We start from the raw sequence: 25,817 nt of genomic DNA, 5'->3' as shown, positions 1-25,817 counted from the left end.
AATCCTTTGATACAGGGTCGGGACAGATAAGGACAAAGGAGGGTCAGACAGCAGGAGGCAATCCAAAGCCTTTCACAATCTATTCATATCAGTAAGAGGAGTTTTTTAAAGCTTCTCTAACATTCAAATATGTTATTACATTTTGCAGTATAAATGAAAATTAAATGAGGCTGGCTTTCCTTCACAGTGTTTGGTGTTCCAGTAATACTGAGGATGACTGAACACCGGTATAAACCAGTCTACTGGACCACTAAACCAGGGGTCCCCAAGGCCTCCATCCCTGAATGCCACTGCTGAAAAATCCTAAACACATCAAGGCTTTCATTTTGGGTGGGTCTCAGTGATGACTGTATCCGACCCGCACAGACTGCAGAGGGGTGTGTGTGTGATTACAACTCGTTGGCTCCACTCTGTTACTAGCACCTATCCAGGATCCGTACGGGCTCCACTGTGCAGGTTTATCAATAATCTACGTCCACCACAATTACACCCATCACAACCTCAGCATAGTAGACATTTGGGTAAACTACTGCGGCTTTGTCCTGTAGAATTCCCCCATAAGTTCATGTGTATCAAAAAAGTCCGAGCTACTAAGTGTACTTCAGCGTTATCACACACACACACCCAGACAAAAAAACCCCAGCAGGTCAGGGTAACAGAACGAAATAACCACAATGAAACTTACTTGGTAAAGAGTGATAGAAACATGATGTGCACTGGTACTTTAATTCAAGTAATGTCTCTGTATGGTATACTCTCACAGGTCAAGTTTCAAGTGCTGACACAGGAGAGACAGGCGCAGAGGGGAATATGTGCGTGTGTGTGTGTGTGTGTTTGGGGGGGGGGGGGTGCAGCGGTGGGTTGAGAAATAATGATCCAGGTTCCTGGGAATTGATTGCTGTGAATAATGGCAGGTAGGACAGAAACCTGGGCCAGATGGGGAAGATATCACCCTGGAGCTTCGAGTCAGAGACACATGTCGGACAAAAAAAAAAAAAAAAATCTACCACAAAAATCTCACTTTAATTTAGTGTGAAATGGTGGGGGTGGGGGTTGGTGGGGGGGCTGGCGGTTCACTTTGTGCATGTGTGTTGGGGGAGGGGCAAATCAAAAGGAGGTTAAAGTGGAAAAGGAAAGAAGACAGAGGCAGATGAAAGAAAAAGTGAAGGTTGGTTCGGGAGGAGTTCTACCTCCAGAATTTTTATTTATTTCTTTTTTTTTTTTGGCCAAAACATCAAGGTTTCTCTTTCAAACATTAACTTTTTTTTTTTTTTTTTTTTTAAATCATAATAAACTCTTAATAAATTGTGCACAGTTATTGGAAAGGGCGATCCTGTTAGCTGGAGTTAGGGTTTTCATTGCAGTGACTAATAGTGCTTCACAGTTTTGCCCTTTTCAGTGGGATCTGCCCTCAGCTGCTAAACACACACAAGCCCTCCTCTGTAGCTGCGGCTGACGTCAACCGTCACTTAGCAACAGCCTTTTGGTGTAAAAGCAGCAGTGCTGACACCGTTTTCAAAAGAGGCGCACAGAGAAAGACAGAAAGAAATTCAGAGAGAATGAGAAACAGAGATACAAGAGGTAGAAAATGAGACAGAGAAAAGTAGAGAAAGTGAGTAAAATTTCAGTTGGCTTGCTGTGTCGTGTTTTGCTGTGAAAAGAAAAAAAAAACCTTGTGAACAGAACATATAAATGTATATAAAGGTACAATGTTAGGTCAATGATGCTGTCTGGAAACTATTAACAGCCAGTAAACAATGCAGCGCGTACCTCTTTAAATAAAACTTAATTTACTACATCCTTCACCTCGACGTCTTCACGTCTAAACTCCCACAGAAACAATTTCAGCAAGAGCTCCCAACGTCTATGTCGCAGCAGCTGCCAGATTTCCCCCCCCCCCAGCCACCTCTCTCCCACTACTCTCACCCCGTCACTGGACTGTGCAAACAATCTGCACATGAAAGGTTCAACAACCTCACTGTGAACTTAAAAAACTTAACCACCTTAAATGTTTGCATTGTTCAGAACCTTTGTGGAGTTCTGATGCGAGTTATGCAGGGGGAAAAACAAAACAAAACAAAACAAAACACTGTTTCGGTTGTGTTGCAAACAGGATCAGCAGCTTGAGGACCACATTGTCATTACTTATCTTATCTGGGGAATTTGCACTTTTTCAGGGTGATAAAGCCGGAAAATAAGACCTAATTGGCCCAAACTTGGTCGAAAGCAGCAGCTCAGCACGCCCCTCTCCAGACCAACATTCTGGGCCTCAACAATACACAAACTCAGTCACAAATAAGCTTTGTACAGATAATAATACAATCAGAGACAAGGTCAGGACATCACATCAAGGCTCATTAGAGAAAAATAAGAAATAGGGGACAAGCTGAGCAACTCTTTATGAACAGTTCAAAACTGAGTATCAATACAGCCACAACCTCGAACTCTGTCCTCAAATCATAGTGATTTATTGACTAATCCTGAAAACACAATCTTGTAGTAAAAAAAATAAATCAATCTAATAATATTTTGCGAGCCGTCTCTTGCCGGCGACTCTTCAGACACCCGAGTCATTAGGCTAAGCTCTGGTAGACCTATCATGAAAACTAAAGAGCTGCAAGCTAATTGCTGGTGATCATGACGCAAACCGTTTCCACGGTAACCCGAGTTTTGGAGTACCCGCTCCAGCATTTCCTCATCTGTTTGCACTCACACCAGCAGGCTGACAATGCAGTCGCTGCATCCTGTTTCACTCTGCAGTCAGCCAAACACAGTGCCGCGCTCAACTTAACCCTTTCTCCTTTTCTCTGCTGCTGCTGCAATGAAAAATTCAAAGCGCCTATGCAAACTAGTTTTCAAATTGAAGTGGGACGGGAGAGGAATTCAAGGACGCTCGTCTGGATTTCATTTGTTTAAAATATGTTACTTTCAAATATAGATTAGAAAGACCCGAGAATGATGGTGTCACATGTAAAGCTAATGTTGATAAATACTCCAGCTCTGCTCTCAAAATTCATCAAATTGCACATTTACTATCAATTTACTATCAGTGAGCATTAGAAACTGTGCTTTTTTTTTTAAAATTTTTCGACGGTTATACAAGCTCCTAAACACTGAGGTTAATTTCACACGTCATCCTCCTCCAGTGATCGGTTCAAGTCACACTTCAAACAGTTCTGTACTAATCAGCTCAAAGTCTCAATAAAAAAAAAAAAACACTTTAACTAACCTAACCCTTTTTATTTAGCAGAGAGAAAACCTGAGAAATGAAAGCTGAAAATCTTTATAAAATAACATGTAAAAATATATTTAATTCAAAGTTATGTTTGATTTGTTTCTTTTTTTTCCTGAAGATTCTCAGTCAACACTGCTGACTGTAACCACTGAAAATAGAGTCAATCTGTAAATCTTAACTTCAACCAAGTGCGTCGGTTTCTTCCAGTTCAACATTTTATTAGTAAACTCAAATCATGCTATTTATTGACCTGACTTTAAGCATCAACTGTAAGCTGAAATCAAGAACCTTTTCTTACACACATTTTATACACACATACACACACTGTAAATATCTGCAAAGACTAAATAATAATATATAATATTAAGATTATTACTAATAATAATAACACAGTCTAAATAATACTGCTGACTGTTTTTCTTGGTGGACTGACATAATAAAGTTCTTTTATTTTCTAATAAATGATTGAGGCATAATTTTACCTTCACATTCGGGGTGAATCTGATCCGATAGGACATATAGGCCTATTTTGATTTTAGAAGAGAAACTTATTAGATTTTTCATCAATTACTTTCTCTCTGCACAACCTATAATACTGATGAAGGATTTGTTCAGTGATTATTACATAACTTGTTAAAAATACTTACACCACTTTGCTTAGTGAATGCAACCTCAAAACACTACCTTCAGGAAAACATAAAAAATGATCAGACGGTTTAAAAACGGACTGCGATTCTCAGAGAAAAATCAGTCATTAAAGAGCAAAGCCTGCAGATTTCTCAGACATTCTGAACGAGCATAATGTGAAGCACTGTTCTTCGTGGTACCTTTTTTTTTTTCCCCCGCCACATCTAAACACTCCTGCACGCACATTTTCACCTTTTCTCTCATCACTGCTGGAGGCAGACACTATATTCTGCAGGGCAATTAATAAGACTTGTAATTTTTTTTTTTTTCCTTCTTCTTCTTAGCAATCACCCTGTGGGACGTCACTGGGTTGTGACGTCAATGTTATATCATTCCACATGGCTTTACAGCGAGCTAACGTGACAGCTGAGAGCTGCTCTGCGTTTTCGCTGCTCTCCCTCCAACCTTTTCTCTCCGCAGCCAGCCTCTCTGTTCTTGCCTGGATTCGGGGGTGGGAGGGGGGCGGTTAAGTGTATTATTTACCCCTGCCTGCCCCCATGGAGTGGAAACGACACAAAAAGAGATCCCTCTCCCTCAATTCCAACGTTGCACCACGGGCATGGCCTCTGAGGTCTTAGTCATAAGGTCGAGCTTTTACATTTTCCACCGCTCAGATAAAATAATCCCACTTTAAAAATATTAATTCTACTTTATTCTCTTCATCCTAAACTAACAAACCAGGCCCCTGAGACACGTTTGACAAAAACTGGGGAGAAACGTGTCGATGTGATTTGACTTAATTTGTCTAAAAACATTTATTTTAGAAGATGAACAACCGAACATGGTGAAGTGAAAATGTAACACATTTCACCTGAATTAATTTGAGGTCCTCATTTGCGACCCCTGACACAGGTAGATAATCTCCAAGCGCAACATTAATCTCTGCAAGAATACAAACTTCATTAGAGCTCCTTCACTAAATCACACCGCACTCATTGACTAATTCAGACGCGTATCGAAGAAGAATTTCACAAAACAAAGTGGCAGAGTGAGTGGGTAAAGCCGGGATTGGGTGAGCCTGATCCTTGACAGTTGCAGTCAATCCATAAAGCTTCAGTTGCACAGGAGGTTTTGAGTTACTGCGGCAGCAAAGCAGAAACTGACGAGCACAAACTACCATTAACTGAAACTGGAACAGGCTAAATGAGACAGCAGTGACATAATACACTCACACACAAAAACAACAGCCCTCAAACAAAAAACAAAAAAAAACCCTCCTAACCATGAGGGACATTCCTTCAGATCACACATGAAATGAAACGATGTACACATTAAGCCACTGACACTACATGCATTTTATACTACAACACTGAATCACACGTTCACCCTCATGCATTCAAAAACATACATGACCATGACATTTCGGTTATCACGATTGAAAACCACAAAAACCATCAATGTCCATAATAGTGCTCATATTAAACTGTTTCATGTTGATGGAATTGAAAGAATATGACATTAATTAGCAGAAACATTGTTTTACATTTAAAAACTTTAAATCCACCTGAACTTTACATAAAAAGGGATGAACATGTCACCGTCTATACATTTGAATTATTTGTTGCTATTTGAAAGTGCATTTTATTGTTTGTATGTTTCTTATGGTTAAATGTGAACATGTGTAAATGTTACGTGAAGATATGACTCATGATATTTACAGTTGTTTTTTGATTTATGCAGTCAAAATATATATTGTGAATCATAAACAAATGTTCTGTAAAGAGGTTCCAACAACATTTACAACCCCAATTCAAATGGAGTTAGGACAAAAACGAAAATGTAACCGAGGCCATGATGCATCGGTTGGTGTGTCCTGTGGGCCAAAGAGGAAAGCGATCATTTGGCTTCTTAAAAGCACAGTTTTGGGAGGCTATAAACCTAAAAGAAAAAAACAAAGAAAAAAAACTAATCAAACTTCATTAATCCTCTTTTGGGGTACAGGTAGGGGTCAGGGGTCAGGTTTGGAGACCCACAGTGGTGACGTGTCCAGTACAGTGACTGAACCAGCAAATTTCTAAATCCCAAACCACCTGTCTCTAACCGGTAGGCGTCCACTGCCCTAAAAAGATTCTAAGAAATCTTAAAAAAGGTCTTCAATTGAGCAAACCTCAGCAAGACTACAGTCAACGGTCTAACACAACACAGCAGAAGAGTGCCAAATAATTATAAATGTATAAATGCAAACTTATCACACTTTTTAAAAGGCAAGTAGCTGTTATCGAACTTAAAAAGATCTAGTAATTTTCTGGGAAACGTTCAGATGATTACTTTCAACAAATGATGAAAGATAATTACCAGTCCAGATACGTATCTGATAGATAATGGGGGAAAGACGTCACACAGAAAAGTCTGATAATGACATTTTTTGCTGATCTGATAATTAAAGTCCATCATAAGGTAAAAATAGCACAATGGTATCGCAGTAAAACTGAAATTTCAACATCACAAATACAGTCACCCCGACACTGACCCTTCATTTGGTGCTTGGCTGCATCGCACTTGGTAAATATTTCACTTTCTTTGGTGCCTAAAAGACGTTGATCTTTTGGTTCTGCAAAATATTTGCTCTTGACTGATGCAGCTGATCTGAACACAGGATTCTAAAATTTTTCCCTCTTGTGCCACAATTCAAAGAAAGACAAATGTCAAATACCACACATAAAGTATTAAGAAATCAGTTTTCAGTTATTGTCCTGACAGGAGGAAGCTACCATGCATTCATCCCCACTTTCAACAAATGAAGCAACATGTTTTACTGAGAGATTATGAGACTTGCGTTATCCGGGCTGTGCCGGGCAACAATTCAAATTTTGAAATTGCAATTAATGGCATGATGTGCATCTTTACTACAAAAACTCAATAAATTTGCAATACCATTTAGTCTAAAAACAATCACACCGAATAATGTGCTCTGAACCATCTGCACTACTGCATTTTCAGTATTTATTAAAAATATCACCTTGAAAATGATGATAATAAAGGCAATGCTATTTGATAATTCAAGGGAACTGCTGTTTCATTGAGAAACATGATCATAACACTGTATTAGTCCAAGTTTAAAATGTTTTTCTGTTCTGAGGAAACAGACCTGAAAAGATGGGATCATGGTCTTAAACTCTGGGCCAAATGTGACACCGAACGAAAGAGTCTGAAACTCAGGTTCTCGTAGGCTTTGACCCGGCCCAAATGCTCTTATTGGTTGAAACGTGGCATGAACCCAATACTACTTTACAACACACCCCACCTGTGTGTGTGTGTGTGTACATCAATGAGCAACAGCGGTTCAGAAAAAAAAAAAAAAAAAAAAAAAAAGCAATAATGTGCGGTAAAATACTTTACTGTGTTAATCATTGTATGAACACAATAATAATGTGTCAACCTGCCATGTCTTACATATTACCAATACTCCATACTTTTGAGGAGCAAAATTATAAATATTATGTTAAGCTGTGTAAAATCAATCAATAAGGACGAAATACTACCAAAAGCAGGCATACACCAGAAAAGCTCCGTGAATCGTCAGCAGCTGCGGGTTCTGAGAAAGCTTTTCTGTGGTGGTAGAGATCACTTTTAAGGTTTCCTGATCATGGTGTGAGGCTATGGATGCTGCAGTGAAAAATATACCACACAAATCAGTCGTTAGCTCTGAAACATTAAGTTGGACAAAACTGTTTAGAAGATGGTCTTTTGAACTTTTGGACTGTCTTTTGACATGAAGCTTGTTCTTGTATAACTGTGTGTCTATGCGGTGTTAAAACTCAGGCAGGAGCAGGTGATCCTGTGAGGCTGTTTGTTCAAACTGTGTGTGAAGATGAAGAGTGTGTGTGCGTGTGTGTTTGTGACATCACCTGTGAACCCTGAGTGACTTCTCACACAGCATTTCTCTGTGGCTCGTCTTCGTCTGCCACTGACGCACAAGCTGTCGCTTTTTGTAAAAAATCATCACTTGATCATCTACTCTCACATTAAGCAGCCTGCTCTCTCAAACAGCTTATTTCTCTTTGTCAATTATTGAGCTACCAAATCCTAAATTGGAGGAAGAGCATAGATCTTTCTCAACATAGGAACACTTACGTTACTACATTATAAAATAATATGATTTTGTATTCCTGGTTGCTGTATCTCACCTTCAGATGAACAGATACAGTCTTACAACAAGCAGGTTTACGTGAATTGATTCAACTTTGTAGCCTTGATGAAAAAACTTCATTCAGATTTAAATGTTTATAAGTAAGCAGAAAGTGTGAGGAGGGCAGAGCAGACAAATTGATCACAATTTTCATTACTGAATAAAAAAGCACAATAGATTTTCAGCATTTCTAATAAAGCTTGATCACGACTTGTGTAGGACTTACACTCTGCAGTGTGCTTCAAATATTAACTTAGAGAGGCCAGAAAAAAATCTCCAAGTTCATGAGAAGGATAGTGACCTTTTAAAATGTTTTCTTTTCTTTTCTTTCTTTTTTTTTTTTTAGCTTGGAAGCTTTTTTGTAAACAATATTGGAATAACACATTTTAACTGAATTACTAAAGCAAATGCTCTTCATAACACTTCCCTTCTCTGTAGTTTTCATAAACATGTGAAGTGCCCACTGGGATCAAAAATATTTACAACTTTCGGTTAAAAAGGTGAAAAACGAATTTGAGTGTATTATCATATTAATACACATCTTTAAGTTTTTGTTTTTTTTTTTTTAGTTTAAATATCCATCCCTCGGTTTATGTCTGAATGCAATGCGCCTGCTAATCTGCTAATAGAACAAAACACAATGAGGCGAAAAACAACTGCTGGAAATAGCACAAGCCAGACAAACTGGACATACATTTTTAGTTCCCTTATCATTTCTAACAAAGTTCGAAGGACGCAAAAACAATGTGCGTTAACTGATGGCTTGGCACCCAACTAAAGAGCAGCGTGCTTTGTTTTCTAAAAACACTGTTGACAATAAAGTTGGCTCATGCAGGATTTTGTCCCCTTCCACAACACATTGGAAGCAACATGATAGTCTTCAGTTAAAAGGCTAGCATTTGATCCAGGCATATTGGTTTTCCAAACTAAAGCAAAGGAGAGAGAAGCATCACCTGCGGGGGTTTTGCTTGCAGATGTATGTAAGCAGACTGGTTTTTAACACAGCTTGTGCAGCTTTACGTGCACAAACAAACGGATGGAGACAAACGCTTGAGAAAGTGTGAACACTGAGGTCACATCACTGGTTCTGCTGCTGGTTGTTATTATTCTGCCAGCAGGGTGTGTGTGCACTCCACTTTTATTGATTATCTACTATATAAACTAGCCAAATCAATAAACATCCCTCAACATGTAAACAAAAATCTCTGAGAGATCATACGTGGAAGAATCGCATAAGAATACTGAATAGACTATGGATATTTGCATTTTCTTGAATTTCCATTTGGGTCAAAAAAGTATTTAATTTAAATGTATTGTAAATACAGTCAAATCAGTCTTAAATGCCTGAGAAGTAAATTTAAAGCAAAATCTTTTGTCATACATTAACAAACACGCAAACAGTTCTCGTTAAACTAATACGTTTTCATAAACACTCACCAAAAAAATAAACAACCTCTTAAATCATTCACAATACACTATGTTTCCTTCTCTCCAAATACATGTGCTTGTGTTGAATTGATTATCTCCTCATGACTACTTCACAACTTTTTTAAGAGCAATTATTTGATATACAAGAAATGTTGTAAATGAGTAGACTGCTTCTATTGCTGACATTTTATATGAAATTAATAAGCCAGTAAAACACTTAGCAGTGAACTGGAAGTAGTTTGCTGTGAACCTGAACAAAACCTTCACCCACAGTGGTGTTTGACTTGAATAACTGCAACCTTTGACTGCCTGTGAAATCCCACAACAACCAATCACAACATACAAGGTTATGGGGGAGTGTGGGGGAGTGGGGGGTGTTCTGTCCCAGTTCAAGTCTATCTATTCATTGGAATATTGCAATACAATTAACAGAAAATTAACGAATACTGAAGGTAAAAATCTAACATTTATGCATACTTGCTCGTTACGTTTAAATAACAAACTGAAGCAACTGTGCAAAAAAAAAAAAGTGGTTGTTGTGGTTCTGACAGAGATTTACATTTTAAACTGATAGCTAACAAGAACCAAATAGAGTGATCACCATGTTGTTATCTATAGGGGTACTTTAAATGTACTTTTCAGATGACTTATGATGGGTCGATCACTGGGTTTGAGCTGTGCAGGCCCTGCTGTGTAACAACAACAGACCTGGTCCTGCAAGGGGGGGGGGTGAAGACCTACCTGCTCCCTGGATATGCAGGGCAACGAGGGTCTGCGGGGCATTTTACAACTGCCATAATAGCTGGTCGACGTTTCCCCGAGTGAAACGCAACTGGACCTCCTCCGAGGTCTGATCACCGGGACCTTGTCCTCCGCGCTGGGAGTCCCACACGGCGGCTCCCTCGTCGGGTAGTAGCGGTCAAAGCAGAGCCCCAACAGGGAGCCCGAAACCCCCGCGAAGCAGGCGAGGAGCGGTCTGAGCAGCGCCGGCAGACCGCTCAAACTTGTGAAAGACACCAGCCACACGACGCTGGCGAAAAGCAGTACGAAGACACTGTGTTTGAGTTTCAGCGTCGGGATCAGCGTGAGCAGACCCACACATCCCAACACGAATAACAACCTGCCCACCATTTGCATCTGGTGCTGGTCCTCTCCCCATTGCAGGAACCGCAAAACCAAAAAATCCCCGAGGTAACACGATGCTGGCAGTGACAGGAGCCAACGCTTGCTGCTCTCCTTCTTTTTCCTCCGCAGGTAAAACGTTAGAAAGAAGAAAGCACATCCTATGCTGAACAGAGGACTGATGGACTGGGAGAAGCCCGACAAAAAAGTCCGCAAATCCCACGGCGAGTCACTTTGCAAGCTCCTAGAAATGAGGAAAGAAACCGCGAATATTACTATCGCGCCGACGTACAGGGCAGAGACCTTGAGGAGTTTCGAATTGAGGATGTCTTCGTTGCAAAACCTGCACACGTTAAAGAAAAAGCCCCTCTGATGGTCCTGTTTCAGGGGGGTGACGCAGCTCTTCACATAGCCGTTCCTGAAGCCCTCTGAGCTGTTTACACTTCCAGCTCCGTCGTGGTGCCTTATTTTGCCGTGCAGAACCTCTCCTTCCTCCCATGCGGCCATGGCTTCGACTCCGGCTCCTCGTATCCGCGCGAAAGTGGCCCTCCGCCGATATTCACGCCGTGTTAACGCTGAACTACATGACAGCGAACGCAATCCATGGTCACTCAAACGTGCTCCAGCACTTGGACTAAAGAAAGAAGGTGAGATGTTGTTTTTACACAAACCGGGCTCTCTGCCGCCGCCTACAGGACACAACCGGTACCGCAGCGCTCTGAACCAACCCACAGCCAAATCGTTCAAGTTCCCCTCCACCACCAGTCAACAAGACTCACATCTGTGTAGAGTTATTGACAGAAACTAATACCAACACCCTTACAGTCACACAGCGTAATGGAAGCAGTTTCATTATCAATAACATCATTGAACGGTTTAAACAATGATGGCAAAGAAAAGGCCCATGGGCTCAACACAGGTTTGAAAAACCGTTGGATTTGTTTCTTCAATATACTGCCATTTGTTTATCGATTACTGTTGATTTCTGTGCCAGTGAAAATGCTGTACTTAAGGGAAATTTCACTCTTGGAAAAAAAAAAATGGAAATGCTGTAGAACAACAGAATTAATCATACTTTATTTATCCCGTTGGCAAAATTTCCTTTTTCCACATCCTATTTATAGAATGCGGTGGGCAGTCACCTCAGGGAACTGATGAGGGTCAAGGTTTTGTGTAGTGATGACCTTTCCACTGTGGGATTCAAACTTGGGAAGTCCCGGTCCTAAATCTACTTTTCTGGCCTCTGGGCCACCACGACTCACTGCTAAAAATAAGATGTTATTGAAATTCCAGTAGTTTTTCTATGGAAGTTCAACATATGAAAATGTCACTTAGATGTCAACTCTTGATAAATGTACCCATACCTGTTTGTAATAACAAAGTGTAAGCATAAGAAGTTCCTGTAAAATAAATATTCAAAGATTATCATGATGTTATTTTACTGATCAATCCTTCTCCAGATCCAAAAGGGCTGCATGTGCCCCTCCTTCAATAATAGATGTGATAAATCTGGTTTAATCTAATAAAATATTGATATAAAGTGCCATATAAGAAGCCACATCACTTCTCACAGCTCTAGTAAATATCAAACATTAATTTTGCAAATGTCCTTTAAATCGTATAAATGCAGTAAAACTGAACAATCTTAGATATAAGAGTAGTTCTCGCTTCTCATCATGAGATATTCCTCGACTCGAGTCCATGTTTGCACATGTGAGGGCTTCATGTGTGGAGTTTGCATGGTCTCCCTTTGTGGGTTTCCTTCCATCATCCAAAAACGGATATTTTGGGACAAAGTATGTTCTGCACTAGAGAAAAAAAACGTGAGTTCTGTAAGACAATAAATAAATAGATAAATAAATAAAAACCCCAAATTAAAATTGATTGTATATTAGAGTCAGTATTTTCAATTGCATATTTCTTAACATCTGTTCACGCATCAGTTTTATTTACATATTTGGCATTTTTAACCAGAAACGTTCAATTGGGTCAGCAATTTATTGTATGTTTAAAATATTTTGGCATTTTTATGACCAAACAATCATATCAAATCAATTGTGCCACGGATATCAGCCATGTATAACAGAGATTTGCTTGCCATGAAAGCTGAGAGAAGTGATGAAAAAGTTAAAATAATGAATGGATTTAAGTTTTTTTTAAGGAGGATCGCTTTAAGACCGAGGTTCATTCAGCTTCCTCACTTGGTGTGGCGTTCTGACCTTCCACAGGAGGGTGCTGCAAACCTTTAAAATCTATTTTACTAGTAAGTTGGATTTTGGGAGTTTTTCTTTTTCTTTTTTTTTTCTTCCAGCCGTTGGAGATAACAGAATCAGAAATCAAATCAGAAAACTTGTGTCGTCATCAAACTATGTATGATTAAATTGCCAATGACTTCTCCTTCTATCATAGTAGGCAAATGTACAAATATAGACAGCAATAAAATGTGTAAATAGGTAGCATATTGTGTGACAGTTCACTGTGTGAAGTTGCAGCTGAGGTGGATGTGTATAGGGTGTAAGTCAATCCTTTAATTTGGATGGTTACACACACAGTCTGTGTGTGTGTGCGTGTGTGTGTGTGTGTGTGTGTGTGTGTGTGTGGGCTGTGTGTTGTGTGTCCGAGTCCGGTCTATGACAGGCGCCACCACTCTGAGAGTTAGTTTGTGTTTGACTTTATTGTTCTGAACCGCTTCCCAGATAGTAGTAGCTGGAAGAGGGAGTTGCCGGAGTGTATGGCGTCCATAAAAATGTCTCTGGCTTTCTTCCCCGGTCTGCTGGCACAGACTGTGTTGAGGTGAGGTGAGGGAGCTCCTGCCTGATGATACGCTGGGCTGCCTTCACCACTCCGTGCAGAGCCCTCTCCTCATCCGCTGTGCAGCTCATGAACCATAAGGGGATGCAGTTGGTGAGGATGCTTTCAGTGATGCTCTGATAGAGGCTGAGCATCAGGTCCTGGGGAAGTTGGGCCCAACTTTCTGTGGAAGAAGAGTCTCTGTTAGGATTTTTTGACCAAATTTGAGGTGTTGGTGTTGTAGTGTCGTTGGCAAATTTAATAATGGAGTTGGAGCTGTTGATGAGGTGGAGTCCTGAGAGACCCGTGGGAGGATGGGGCTCAACACACAGCCCTGTGGGGTTCTTGTGTTCAGAGTGAGTATTGCGGAGCTGTGTTGTCCTATTGTCTCATTAGTGGTGTGTTTCTGAGAAAAGTCCAAAATCCATGAACACAGTGAAAATCCCAGTCCAGGAGCATCTAGTTTATCCACTAGTTTTTGAGGAATGATGGTGTTTATGTAGAGTTGAAGTTGGGTTGATTGTCATTTAGGCCTGTTATGGAAGGTTTTTTTCAGAGGGGAGCACAGGAATAATGATGGAGTTTGAATTAAGTCTGTACTCACGAAGGACAAAAATAATCAACTACATATAAAGCCTGACATGAATGAATTTCTTTTCTTAATTTTATTTATTTATTTTTTTTTTTACATCAATCACTTTTTATAACCTGCTGGTGAGATTTCAGTCAGGTTTTTTTTTTTTTCTATAGAGACCAAGTCTGAAAGAAACAATAGTATATCTTTAAAAAAAAGTATATCTATTTATCAAACAAAATGAGTTATCATAATGTTGTGATATAAACTCTTTCCTATTTTTTAGGTGTATGCTTCACTTGTCATAATTTACATTTGAAGAATAATTAAAGCCTTTCTCTTTTTATACTTGAGAAAACTAAAGTGACAACCATCTTGTATTATATCATATCTTATCAGATTCAAAATTTAACCTGTATTTGGGGTAGTTCCATGACTTTTTAGGTTGTTTGTATCTCTTTTAGCTGTCCTGTGTCTTGTAGTTTGTATCTTTCAGCCTTGTTCCAATGCCAACCAGTCTTGACATAAGGCTTAATCTAGAGCTGCTAATTGTTTTGTCTTTTCATAAAATCACTTCTCCTCTCCATCATCCATACCTGGGTATGGTTACTAAGGTGGAATTGTTATGTCTCTTAAAAAAAAAAAAAAAGCTAATCAATTTGTCATCTTGGGCCTCTTCATGGTTGTATGTGAGTCATTGCTGCCACCCTGTGTGTTTTGTACGATACTTTTATTTTGTATAATGCCCTGTTGTACTGGTGGTTTTGTTATTGTAACACTGTGTTTACAGATCTCTGTAAAAATGTGTTAGACAGTTGCAGTTCATCCAGAACATTGCAGCAACAGTTCTTACCAACACAAAGAGGGTGGAGCACATTACACCTGACCTTAAATCTCAGCAGTGGCTGTCTGTGTGTCAAAGGATTGCCTTTATCTTACTTTTTGACTAGAACGCTTTGAATGGTCAAAGACCTAAATACATCTCAGGCTGACTTGTAGATTCAGACCCTTGAGGCCCTCAGAAAGAGGTTTGATCTGTTCCCAGAGTCAGAAGCAAAGTGAAGCAGCTTTTAATTTTATGCTCCTCATCTGAACATCTGAGGACCAATGACACAAACACTTCTTTTAAATCAGGCTAAAACGCTTAAACGATATTTGCTAAGGCTTTCCACCGACAAATAAATTGCACTTTTTTATTACCTATATCTTGATCAATTTTCAACTTTATGTATTATGCCTTGTTCATAGTTTTGTTTTAATCACTTAAGAATTTAAGAATAAGATTCTAATTTGTCCCGCTTTCATTCAAAGTACCCTGATTTTTTTCTGAATGGTGTTTATTTGCGTGTCTTGTTGTGTTTACTTGTGATGATCCCGGATGTCGCGCTCGCGTTTGAGCCTCGCGGGGCCCCGTAGCAGTGATGTGGCTCAGACGGCGATCTTCCACGTCACAGGAAGCGCTGCAGAGCCGAGAGGAGACTGCTCGTCTTAGAGCTTTTACGCATGTAAATATCGTAAACTGGACCTCCAAGGCCACCCCGGGATATAACAGTCTTCACGTTAGGTAGGTTATATTTATTAGTTTTCATTGTGACCCGTGGAGTATTTTGTTTTCTGAGCCACGGAGACGAGTGAAAGGACAGCGAGCTAACATTTACTGTCCTCCATTTCACTGCTAGCGTCGCGGAGCTAAACTGTTAGCTAACGATCGGTGGTCACTTTAATCTACAACAAAATGTGTTGTATGTATCTCATTGGACAAACAACATATTCACCTTTGCGTTCAAGTTCAAATTTGCCAAACATCCGTTTTGTGCAGTCGCAGGTGACTCGATTTGTGGCGATGTGGCGAGAGCCTGCGTGTCACTGTGCTACATCAACCTATCGTTACTGTAACTTTTACTTCTTGGACTCATTGTCAACTCTGTGTGGGAATCAAATTGTGTTTAACTATGGAAAGCTACTGAAAACGCAAGGGCCTGTCTTAACCATGTCAATAGTGTGTTGTTATATCAAATTCAGCCTCTTACGGTAGTCACGTAACTTTTTTGTAAGTTCAACGATATGGCACGATCTTGCTCTTATTTAATCTTGTGAAATTTTCACATTTCAAAAATTAACACAGAATTGTTATGATTGTAAATGATCCATCTAAGATTTGATGATGGAAAATACCCATTTATACAATATACTTTTTCTGCCATATTAACACTCTGCAAAGTATGAATCTGTGCGATCGCTCGCAACCATTGCATGCTGATTTGTATTGGTAAAATGCGACGAATCTTTGCACATATAATCCAAATCCATTGTTTGCGCAGCGCAATTGGTGGATTGCACCCACACATTACATCTTCACACAATGCGAAAAAATAATCCACTTTGTTTCTTTGCAAAATTTGTTCCTGACAGATTTGATAAGATGTCTGCAGTTTCGCACACCAATTGGCATGGAATTGAAATTCTTAATGGATGAAAGCATACATACCTGCTGCTCCCTGTTTTATCTTCGTCATGTGATTTTTTTTTCAAGGACTATGTCCTTTTTTGAGATTAATTTTAAATGCATTTTTCACCTAATGATATCCCAAAGTGTTCTACATACCACATTCACCATTGCGTATTTATACAGAACTTGGGCTTTTTTCCACCTTGAAATTTCTTCAGGCTTGCTACTTTTGGGTGTCTGTGTAAATATTTTCCCATTATTTACCTGACTTGATGTTTCTCTGTTTGTTACAGGCATCATCCAGTGAGTGGCGTTACTCTTAACGGATAAAAAGCCAGCAGCAAAATGACAGCTGCAGAAAATGTGTGTTACACGCTGATCAATGTGGCCTCTGACTCAGAGCCCCCTTCTGAAGTCAGCCTGAAAACTGATCTAGGTAATCAATTTTTATCTCAGAATAAGAAACTATAATGAAAAAATTGTTTTTCTTCTTTCTTTTTTTTTGTTTCATTTTCCAAATAAACCACAAGTGAGAGAAAAAGATTGGATTTTGTTCTGTGGTGCTCAGTAATATTTGTATAGTTTCAAAAATAAGTATTTTTTTTCTGAATCATTGTTCATTTATTCCACCGTTATAGCAGAGGCTTATTTCTCAAAGTGTTGCAATTAAAGAATCATCTGTTAAACTTTGCATTTGTGTCAAGAAATTATAGCATATCAATTTGCTAATAAATCCATTTCTTTTGAAAATTATTTTGATTCAGGATTAATCCGACATACAGAATCAGTTAAAAAGCATCTTAATGTGTTCATCTTGTTACAGAGAAGGGGGAAATCAAGGCAAAGACTGAGGCCCTGAAGAAGGTTATCACCATGATCCTGAATGGGGAGAAGCTGCCCGGGCTGCTGATGACCATCATTCGCTTTGTGCTGCCGCTTCAAGACCACACCATCAAGAAGCTTCTGCTGGTTTTCTGGGAGATTGTACCCAAAACCACTCCAGATGGCAAGCTGCTTCAAGAGATGATCCTGGTCTGTGATGCCTACAGGAAGGTACATTCACAAAGAATTACTTCAAACAGTAAAACATAATCACAATACTTAAAATACATTCCAAATGACATGTTTGTATCAGTATCGCTGTAGCAAAATAAAGGTATCTTATCTTTTTATGGATGTTGATTTGATCAAATAAACGCAGAAGAGTTTTACGTCTGGGAAGTCTAAATTTATTCTTGAGAATTGAAAAACATACTTCAGCTGTGTGTTTTTGTCGATTTCAGGACTTGCAACATCCAAATGAGTTCATCCGCGGCTCCACTCTGCGCTTCCTGTGCAAGCTGAAGGAGTCTGAGCTGCTCGAGCCTTTGATGCCGGCCATCAGGGCCTGTCTGGAACACCGTCACAGTTACGTGCGCCGCAACGCCGTCCTGGCCATTTACACCATCTACAGGTACAAGCTGCTCATGGTTCTCCATTGTGTCTTCACTCTGTCACGCTCCATCTGTGAGCAAACGACAACAATTTTCTTTCTTTCTTTTTTTCCAGGAACTTTGAGCACCTCATCCCAGACGCTCCAGAGTTGATCCATGATTTTCTTGTGAATGAGAAAGATGCCAGCTGTAAGAGAAATGCTTTCATGATGCTCATTCATGCCGATCAGGTTGGTAACGGGAATACAGGGCTTCCTTTTTGTTGAGGTGTTTTCTCTTCTAAGCCAGTCTCATTTCATGTCTGCAACATGTTTTAGGACCGAGCTCTGGATTATCTCAGCACATGTATCGACCAGGTTCATACTTTTGGCGACATCCTGCAGCTCGTCATCGTAGAGCTGATTTACAAAGTGAGTTACAGCTTTAATTGATGTCATTCTGTGTTATATGATCAGTGATGATTTATAATTTGAGCTCTTGATATTTTCTCTCTCTGTCAGGTCTGTCATGCTAATCCATCCGAACGTGCACGATTCATCCGGTGCATCTACAATCTGCTGCAATCCTCCAGTCCAGCGGTTAAATATGAAGCTGCTGGCACTCTTGTAACCCTGTCCAGCGCTCCCACAGCTATTAAGGTACATTGCAAAGTGTTTTTGTTCTCAGAATATATGCGTTTCCTGTGTGTTTATGTCCAGAACCATCTTTATTCCAGTGATTTATTTGCATCTTGCACTTTTCTGCATTGTTTTCTCTGTTGGACCTCAGGCTGCTGCCCAGTGCTACATTGATTTGATCATCAAGGAAAGCGACAACAACGTGAAGCTGATTGTTCTTGATCGTCTGATTGAACTGAAGGAGCATCCCACACATGAGCGTGTGCTCCAGGTACGATAAACTGTGAGACTAGTTAGCTTTTACAGTCAGTCATTAAAATGCTCTTGTACGACAAGGGCCGTTTTGGATTTCCAAAAAGAACGAATTTCAATAGGAAAAAATAGAAATAAATCAAACATAGGAGAAAAGCTTGGAAGGAAAAAAAACTGAAAATGTTGAGCCTTTAGCAAAACTGTTCATTCTGCTTTTTGGCCTACATGAAAGTTAGTTTTGTCGTTCAACAGCAGCAGAAAGTATAGTAGTCAATATTAGACCGTTTTACATGGGTTGACACTAAAGCGTTGTCTTTTCTTTTCCCCAGGACCTTGTGATGGACATTCTCCGTGTCCTCAGCACGCCTGACCTGGAAGTCAGGAAGAAGACTTTGCAGCTGGCGCTGGACCTCGTCTCATCTCGCAATGTAGAGGAGGTGCGCCGCGTCCACATTCTGTTCCTCTCTTGGTTCATTTCTTATTACTTGGTGACAGAGAGAAACTATAAGAAGTTTAAAAACTGTGACGCGTGCGTTTTCCAGTTGGTGATTGTTCTGAAGAAAGAGGTGATCAAGACAAACAATGTGACCGAGCACGAAGACACCGATAAATACAGGCAGCTCCTGGTGCGCACGCTCCACTCATGCAGCGTCCGTTTCCCTGACATGGCAGCCAATGTCATTCCAGTGGTGAGTTTCCACTTTGCATACATCCAAATGAAGACACTTGTCAGATTCTGTTTCAAGAATGAATATCACTTTTTGAACAGAGATCCAAATGTTAAGAGTTTGTGTTGACGTGATTTCCAGCTGATGGAGTTCCTGAGTGACACTAATGAGGCAGCCGCTGCCGACGTGCTGGAGTTTGTACGGGAGGCCATCCAGAGGTTTGACAACTTGAGACCCCTGATCATCGAGAAGATGCTGGAAGTCTTTCATTCCATCAAAACTGTCAAGTAAGGCTTCATGAGCTCGTTCAGGAGTCTGTCTCACAGATCCTGTCATTAGTCGTTAAAGGCTCGTCGCAGTCAGCTGTTAATGAAACACTGTTTACCATCGTGTTCTTCATTCTTGCTAATGAGAAGTCAGTAGCTTTTTACAAACCTGGTGAAGCTCAATTGCCAGTGAAGTTGTGCATTACAGCCCTTAATCAGGCTCAGGTCGGGCCCCTGTATCATGATCGTGTTTTGGATCTGTTTTACTACTGTCAACGGTGCTGCTGTTCGTACGCTGTCGTTTCTGAGAAGCGGTGAGGGAAAAGTCGGAATAGAGTTCTAAATGACTTGTTGGAGATTTAAATCTTGCGGCAAAGTGCTGTATGTTCGATCCTTCCATTAGACAGCACAGTTTTATATCCAAGTGCAGCAAGTGGCCCCTGCACTTCAGGATCATATTTAAACAGCATAGAAACGGAAAAAAAAGCGTTTTTCAGCTGTCATTCTGAACAGTTTCACATTCAGACATTGGTTTAATGGTGACTCCAGTGCTCAGTATTTCAGAGAATTTGCATTTTCTCTGGTCACATGGAGTCACAACGGCAGGTTCTCTGCATCATTTTTGAAATTTAGTGACTTCAGACGCAGCTGTCATTGAAACAAACATCCAAAACTACGAAAGTTAGCATTTTAACTTGAAAACATTGCGTGAACAGGGCCTCGATCACACAAACTCACAATCTCTGAATCGCCAAACCGGAAAAAAAGCAATTGCTGTTCATTCCCTTGTTCACCAGTAGATGTGTGGATGGCAAAGTGGCACAACCCAAATTACCAGTTTCAGTGTGAAGCCTTATATTTTGCACACTTAGTTGAAGAATAACAGATTAAGCAGTTGATGAATGATGCTGTGGTTCATTTCAATAGTTTAGAATTTACTAAACGTTCCTCCTGTATGACTCGGTTTCAGATTAGACCATTGGAGTGTTGTTTCAATAGATTGTTGTCTAATTTTGTGACCTCTTCTCTTTTGTCTTTTTTTTTTTTTTATCTCCAGGATTTACAGAGGAGCCCTCTGGATCTTGGGCGAGTACTGCAGCACCAAGGACGACATCCAGAGTGTGATGACTGAAGTGCGCAGGTCCCTGGGAGAGGTATGCCCGCTCTTTTTCCTCAGATGTAGCTGAAGCTCAACTGATTTGTCACAATTATTTCGCACCTGCCTCCCATTTGTGCAGATCCCAATAGTCGAGAATGAGATCAAGAAGGAGACGGGTGAAGTGAAGCCAGAGGAAGAAGTGAGTGCAGCTCCAGCGCAGAAGCTGGTGACAGAGATGGGCACCTACGTGACACAGAGCGCCCTCAGCTCCTCCCGCCCTTCAAAGAAAGACGAGGACAGGTAAAGCTTGCTTATAGTTGGGAATCTGTAAGTCTTCTTTTTTTGTTTCTTTCCGTTTTACTTGATTGAGGCGTTGTTGTTCCCAGACCTCCACTCAGAGGCTTCCTCATGGACGGAGACTTCTTTGTGGCTGCTTCCCTGGCCACCACCCTAACTAAAGTGGCCTTGCGCTATGTTGCTATTGTTTCCGACAAAAAGAAACAGAATGTAAGTTGTCCTTCAGAGATCCTTTTTGGTATTTGAAATACTGTCGGTTTCCATAATCCCTCCTTTTTCTTCCCCCGCTCCAGTCGTTTGTGGCAGAAGCCATGCTGATCATGGTCACCGTGCTGCACCTGGGCAAGTCCTCTCTGCCCAAGAAGCCGATTACGGACGACGACGTGGATCGCATCTCGCTGTGCCTCAAGGTCCTGTCGGAGTGCTCGCCGCTGATGAACGACATATTCAACAAGGAGTGCCGCCGATCCCTGTCACATATGCTGACTGTCAGGCTGGAGGAGGAGAAGCTGTCCCAGAAGGTAACGGCCAACAAAGCTGTGCCACAACGCACGTCACAGATCAGAAAGAAGGGTTCGCTCATCAGTATTTTATTGTGTTTTGGTGTGGTATGATTTTTTTTCGCTCTGCTGAAAAGATGACGGACGTGTCTCGTTCTGATCGCAGAAAGAGTCGGAGAAGCGAAACGTCACCGTGCAGGCAGACGATCCCATCTCCTTCATGCAGCTCACAGCCAAAAACGAGATGACCTCCAAGGAGGACCAGTTCCAGCTCAGTCTGCTGGCCGCCATGGGCAACACACAGAGGAAGGAGGCCGCTGATCCTCTGGCATCAAAACTCAACAAGGTGTGTGTGCCATTGTGTTACCATATAGTGAAACTTCATCACTTTGAGGGGTAAAATAGCTTTCAATGGTCACGGACTTCGTTTGGAGAGAGTCTCAGCTGGGAGGATAAATTGATTTTAATATTATGAAGCTTAAGCGTGAATATTTTAAGACTTTCCTGAGGCCTCAGAGGATGACTGCAAACAGGAAAGGAAAACCGTTACTCTCATTTATTTGTTTTATGCAAATAGTATGAAAATGTCTTGTTTATTTATCGAAGTGCAGATTTTTTTTTCTGCTTTAAGTTGAGTTAATTGTGCTCTGCTTTCTTGTGAGCGTGCTTTGCTTTATGAACACTGATGTAAAGCAGAATTACTGATTAATAGGTAGATAGCTTTATTTGTCTTCATATGTTCATTTAATTATGGAGTACTAGCGCCTTGTATTTATGGAGTTGTGATGAAAATGCTAATTCCACTTGGTCCTACCCAGGTGACCCAGCTGACGGGCTTCTCGGACCCCGTGTACGCTGAAGCCTACGTTCATGTCAACCAGTACGACATCGTGCTGGATGTGCTGGTGGTCAACCAAACCAGTGACACCCTTCAGAACTGCACCCTGGAATTGGCCACTTTAGGTAAGTCTTGTGTATTTTCCACCTCACTAAATAAACATGCTCTTCTGCTGTGATGCTTATTGACCTCAGTCGTTTTTGCGCTGCTGTGATTCTGAAATTGTTTTTCTCTCGTCCTTCAGGGGATCTGAAGTTGGTGGAAAAGCCTTCGCCTCTAACTCTGGCCCCTCATGATTTTGCTAACATCAAGGCCAACGTCAAGGTGGCGTCTACTGAGAATGGCATTATATTTGGCAACATAGGTGAGTGCATTTAACATGAGAACACATCTGGTTTGTTCTCCTTTTGAGATTTCAGCTGGCTTGTTGTGGATGTTTGATTTTTTTTCTTCTTCTTCTTCAGTTTATGACGTGTCGGGAGCGGCGAGTGACAGGAACTGCGTTGTCCTGAGCGACATCCACATCGACATCATGGACTACATCCAGCCAGCCTCCTGCACAGACGCTGAATTCAGACAGATGTGGGCGGAGTTTGAGTGGGAAAACAAGGTAGACATTTTGCCGTAATACTTCAAAATTAATTTAAAATCAGCAAATTGATTCACGATATTTAGAAATACTAAAGCTCATCCTTGATGGCTTTCTATTATCTGTTCCAGGTGACGGTGAACACAAACATCACCGATCTTAATGAGTACCTTCAACATATTCTCAAGTCCACCAATATGAAGTGTCTGACTCCTGAAAAGGTTTGTATGACAGCAAACGGCTCAGAGCCCTGTTAAAGAAGATCGGTAAACTGTTAGATTAAAGCCCTTCATCGATGATGCCGTCTTATCATACGTTTTTCTCAATTTTCCTTCCTTTGCCTCACATACCAGGCGCTGTCTGGCTTCTGCGGCTTCATGGCGGCCAACCTTTACGCCCGTTCTATCTTTGGAGAAGATGCCCTGGCTAATGTCAGCATAGAGAAGCCGATCCACCTGGGGCCCGAGGCGCCTGTCAACGGACACATACGCATCAGGGCCAAAAGTCAGGTGGGTCACAGCTGCCGCACTCCCAAGCCCCCACGAATCCGAGAAGGAAGGACTGAGCTGAATTCTAAACATCTGACCTTAATAGGCGGAGATTATTCAAGACGATCTATCGGAATCGACATCGCACATAACTTTATTAAATGTTTTTAAGAACTGGAAGTGATTAATACGTGTTTGCTGTGTTTCACAGGGGATGGCTCTGAGCTTGGGCGACAAAATCAACCTCTCCCAGAAGAAGGCGAACGTCTGAAACACCCGTCATTCCTCCGTCGTACATCTCGCAGCCTTTTCATCGCAGTAAAATTAAGAACTCTATATGGTCAGATGCTTCTGTGCTCTTGTTTTGTTTTTTTTTCCACATCACCTCTTTTTGAAAACTACATCTCTGCAATGTTTTTTTCTGTCCTGTTTAATTTTCAATAAACATATGTATTAAATAATGTCAAAACTGTGCTGCACATTGTGTTGATTAAGTCTTCAAAGCTGCAAATTGTAAAATATGAGGTTGAGAACCTTCTCGTGTGATGTTGTTCTGTATGGAATTAGCACGCATTAGTCACTGATATCAAGGTAATTATTTCTGTTATCTAAAGGTGGTTATGGACCAAAGTTGGGCAACTTTTGCTTTTTTCCAGCTGCACAGTTCCAGGCTTTAATGAGAATTCCTCAGATTCCTCTTGTGACTTCTCACAGTGTGAAAATGCGATCAGTTTATTCTGTCAGAACCCCAAAACTGTCAATATCATAAATACGTTATCCTAAACAAGGACATGCTTTTTTATTTTAAAGATAATACAATGTAGTTCTGCAATTTCTCTCAGACCCGTCTCCAAGTTCTGTGGTCATTGTGATAATGAGATGGAGATGGATTAGTGCTGGCACCGGCCTGCATATTTCACTTGCCCCTCTGTTTATAATTTATGAGTGAAGGGACTTTTCTGGTAGTAGGCCAGATTTAAGGGTCAACGCCACGGTCACACATTTGCAATATCTGTAAAATCTGTCTCTCCGGGGGGTTGGATAAAGGCTGAAAGGTGGCTTTGAGGTCAGACCTTCAGCTGTGAAAATAAATACCGGGCTCTCGGACAGCGCTGTGGCAGTCCGGCTACTGTGTACAGTCAACTGGTCCTTCTGTGTGGCGAACGGGCAAAACACTCAACGCGAAGGCTTCAGTCGTGTCTTTTATGACGCTTCTACTATTTTTAAGAGTTGAGTTGGCACCCTTGACAAAGACTCACTCCTTTTCTAAACAATCTGTTGAGCAGCGTGTAAATAATGACTTTAAAAGAATTTACACTATTATCTATTACTTTTTTAATACCTTGACCAAACCATTTTCCTTTAGGGTGTTTATAATGAATTTTCTTATAGTATTTGCTAGAAATTCTGCACAAATATATAATTTATCAGAGCTTTACACAGATTTTTAAAGTGTTAATTTTCTCACATACGGGCATGTGAGTGAGTGCAAAGTTTTAATAAGACCTGGGCTAAAGTATAATAAAATATAGAAATTCACCATAATCTTCTCACACTAGATGGCGCCACAGCAAAGACAGGCCTTGTTCAGTATATTTTACAGCTGTAATTGACCTCTTATGACAGGTGATTGACATGATGAAATGTCGATAATGTTGGATTAACAGGTTATTTATCTCTTCAGTATAAATACAATATTTGTCGAACTTCATATATACGTGATCGCGTGTAGTTTTCATTACAATGAGGGAAAATCACACCTTCAAACTGAAATGTAACTTCATTGTGAAAAGTATACCTCAGACAAAAATGTGAAGCGTTTTCATAGATTAATGATGAGGAACTTAGATGCGATTGTATACCTTTTAAAGTTATTTTTATGTTCAGCGCTTTGCGTCATTTTTATAAATATGAAAAGTGCTATATGAAATAAAATTTGATTTGATTTGATTTGATTTGATTTTACCACTCAGGATCTGAAAGAGGATTTTCAATAACTCAGCAAATCCTACAATGGCACTGTGATTTCAAGACTGAAAATAAAATCTCACTTTATAGAAGATTAATACTTTCAAAATTAAATTTTGCATGTTGAGAATCAATATACAGAACATTTATTTTCACCCCATAGCTGGTTGTGATTACTGAAAGTAACAAATTTCAAATACAGTATATTACGACAATTAAGTAGTATTAAGTTTCAGGTATGAAGTGATTTTCAAAACATTTGATCTTCAATTAGACTTAATTGATCATGAATTACTGTAAATTGCTTTGTCCGACTGAGGATACTGGGGCTGATCCCACCTTTCCATGGATTAAATGAATTGTCTGTTCCTCAGTAACTTGGTGAACA

The 25,817-nt window shown here is 40.4% G+C and overlaps 2 protein-coding genes across 2 annotated transcripts in view; one reads left to right on the top strand and one right to left on the bottom strand.

The window, feature by feature from the left end:
* Positions 1–11,275, bottom strand: part of pde3b (phosphodiesterase 3B) — a 43,151-nt gene extending 31,876 nt beyond the window's left edge. Inside the window, exon 1 of the mRNA XM_030095789.1 lies at positions 10,221–11,275. Coding sequence (XP_029951649.1) covers positions 10,221–11,108 — 888 coding nt within the window. The 5' untranslated portion in view covers positions 11,109–11,275. The remainder of the gene's footprint in view (positions 1–10,220) is intronic.
* Positions 11,276–15,393: 4,118 nt separating this feature from the next.
* On the top strand, positions 15,394–23,940 carry copb1 (COPI coat complex subunit beta 1). Its single transcript, XM_030091534.1, has 22 exons — positions 15,394–15,529; positions 16,708–16,850; positions 17,238–17,467; positions 17,698–17,867; positions 17,963–18,077; positions 18,165–18,257; positions 18,348–18,485; positions 18,616–18,735; positions 19,046–19,153; positions 19,259–19,405; positions 19,526–19,671; positions 20,708–20,804; positions 20,889–21,049; positions 21,136–21,256; positions 21,340–21,567; positions 21,713–21,892; positions 22,365–22,509; positions 22,629–22,748; positions 22,849–22,994; positions 23,105–23,194; positions 23,327–23,482; positions 23,673–23,940. The coding sequence occupies exons 2-22, from the start codon at positions 16,760–16,762 to the stop codon at positions 23,730–23,732; spliced, it is 2,862 nt and encodes a 953-aa protein (XP_029947394.1). The 5' UTR covers positions 15,394–15,529; positions 16,708–16,759; the 3' UTR covers positions 23,733–23,940.
* Positions 23,941–25,817: the final 1,877 nt, after the last annotated feature.

Source organism: Salarias fasciatus, chromosome 1 (genome assembly GCF_902148845.1).
Source record: "Salarias fasciatus chromosome 1, fSalaFa1.1, whole genome shotgun sequence".
NCBI classification, from domain to species: Eukaryota; Metazoa; Chordata; class Actinopteri; order Blenniiformes; family Blenniidae; genus Salarias; species Salarias fasciatus.
Note: the sequence above shows the minus strand (reverse complement) of the source record. Positions and strands in the feature narration are given on the sequence as shown.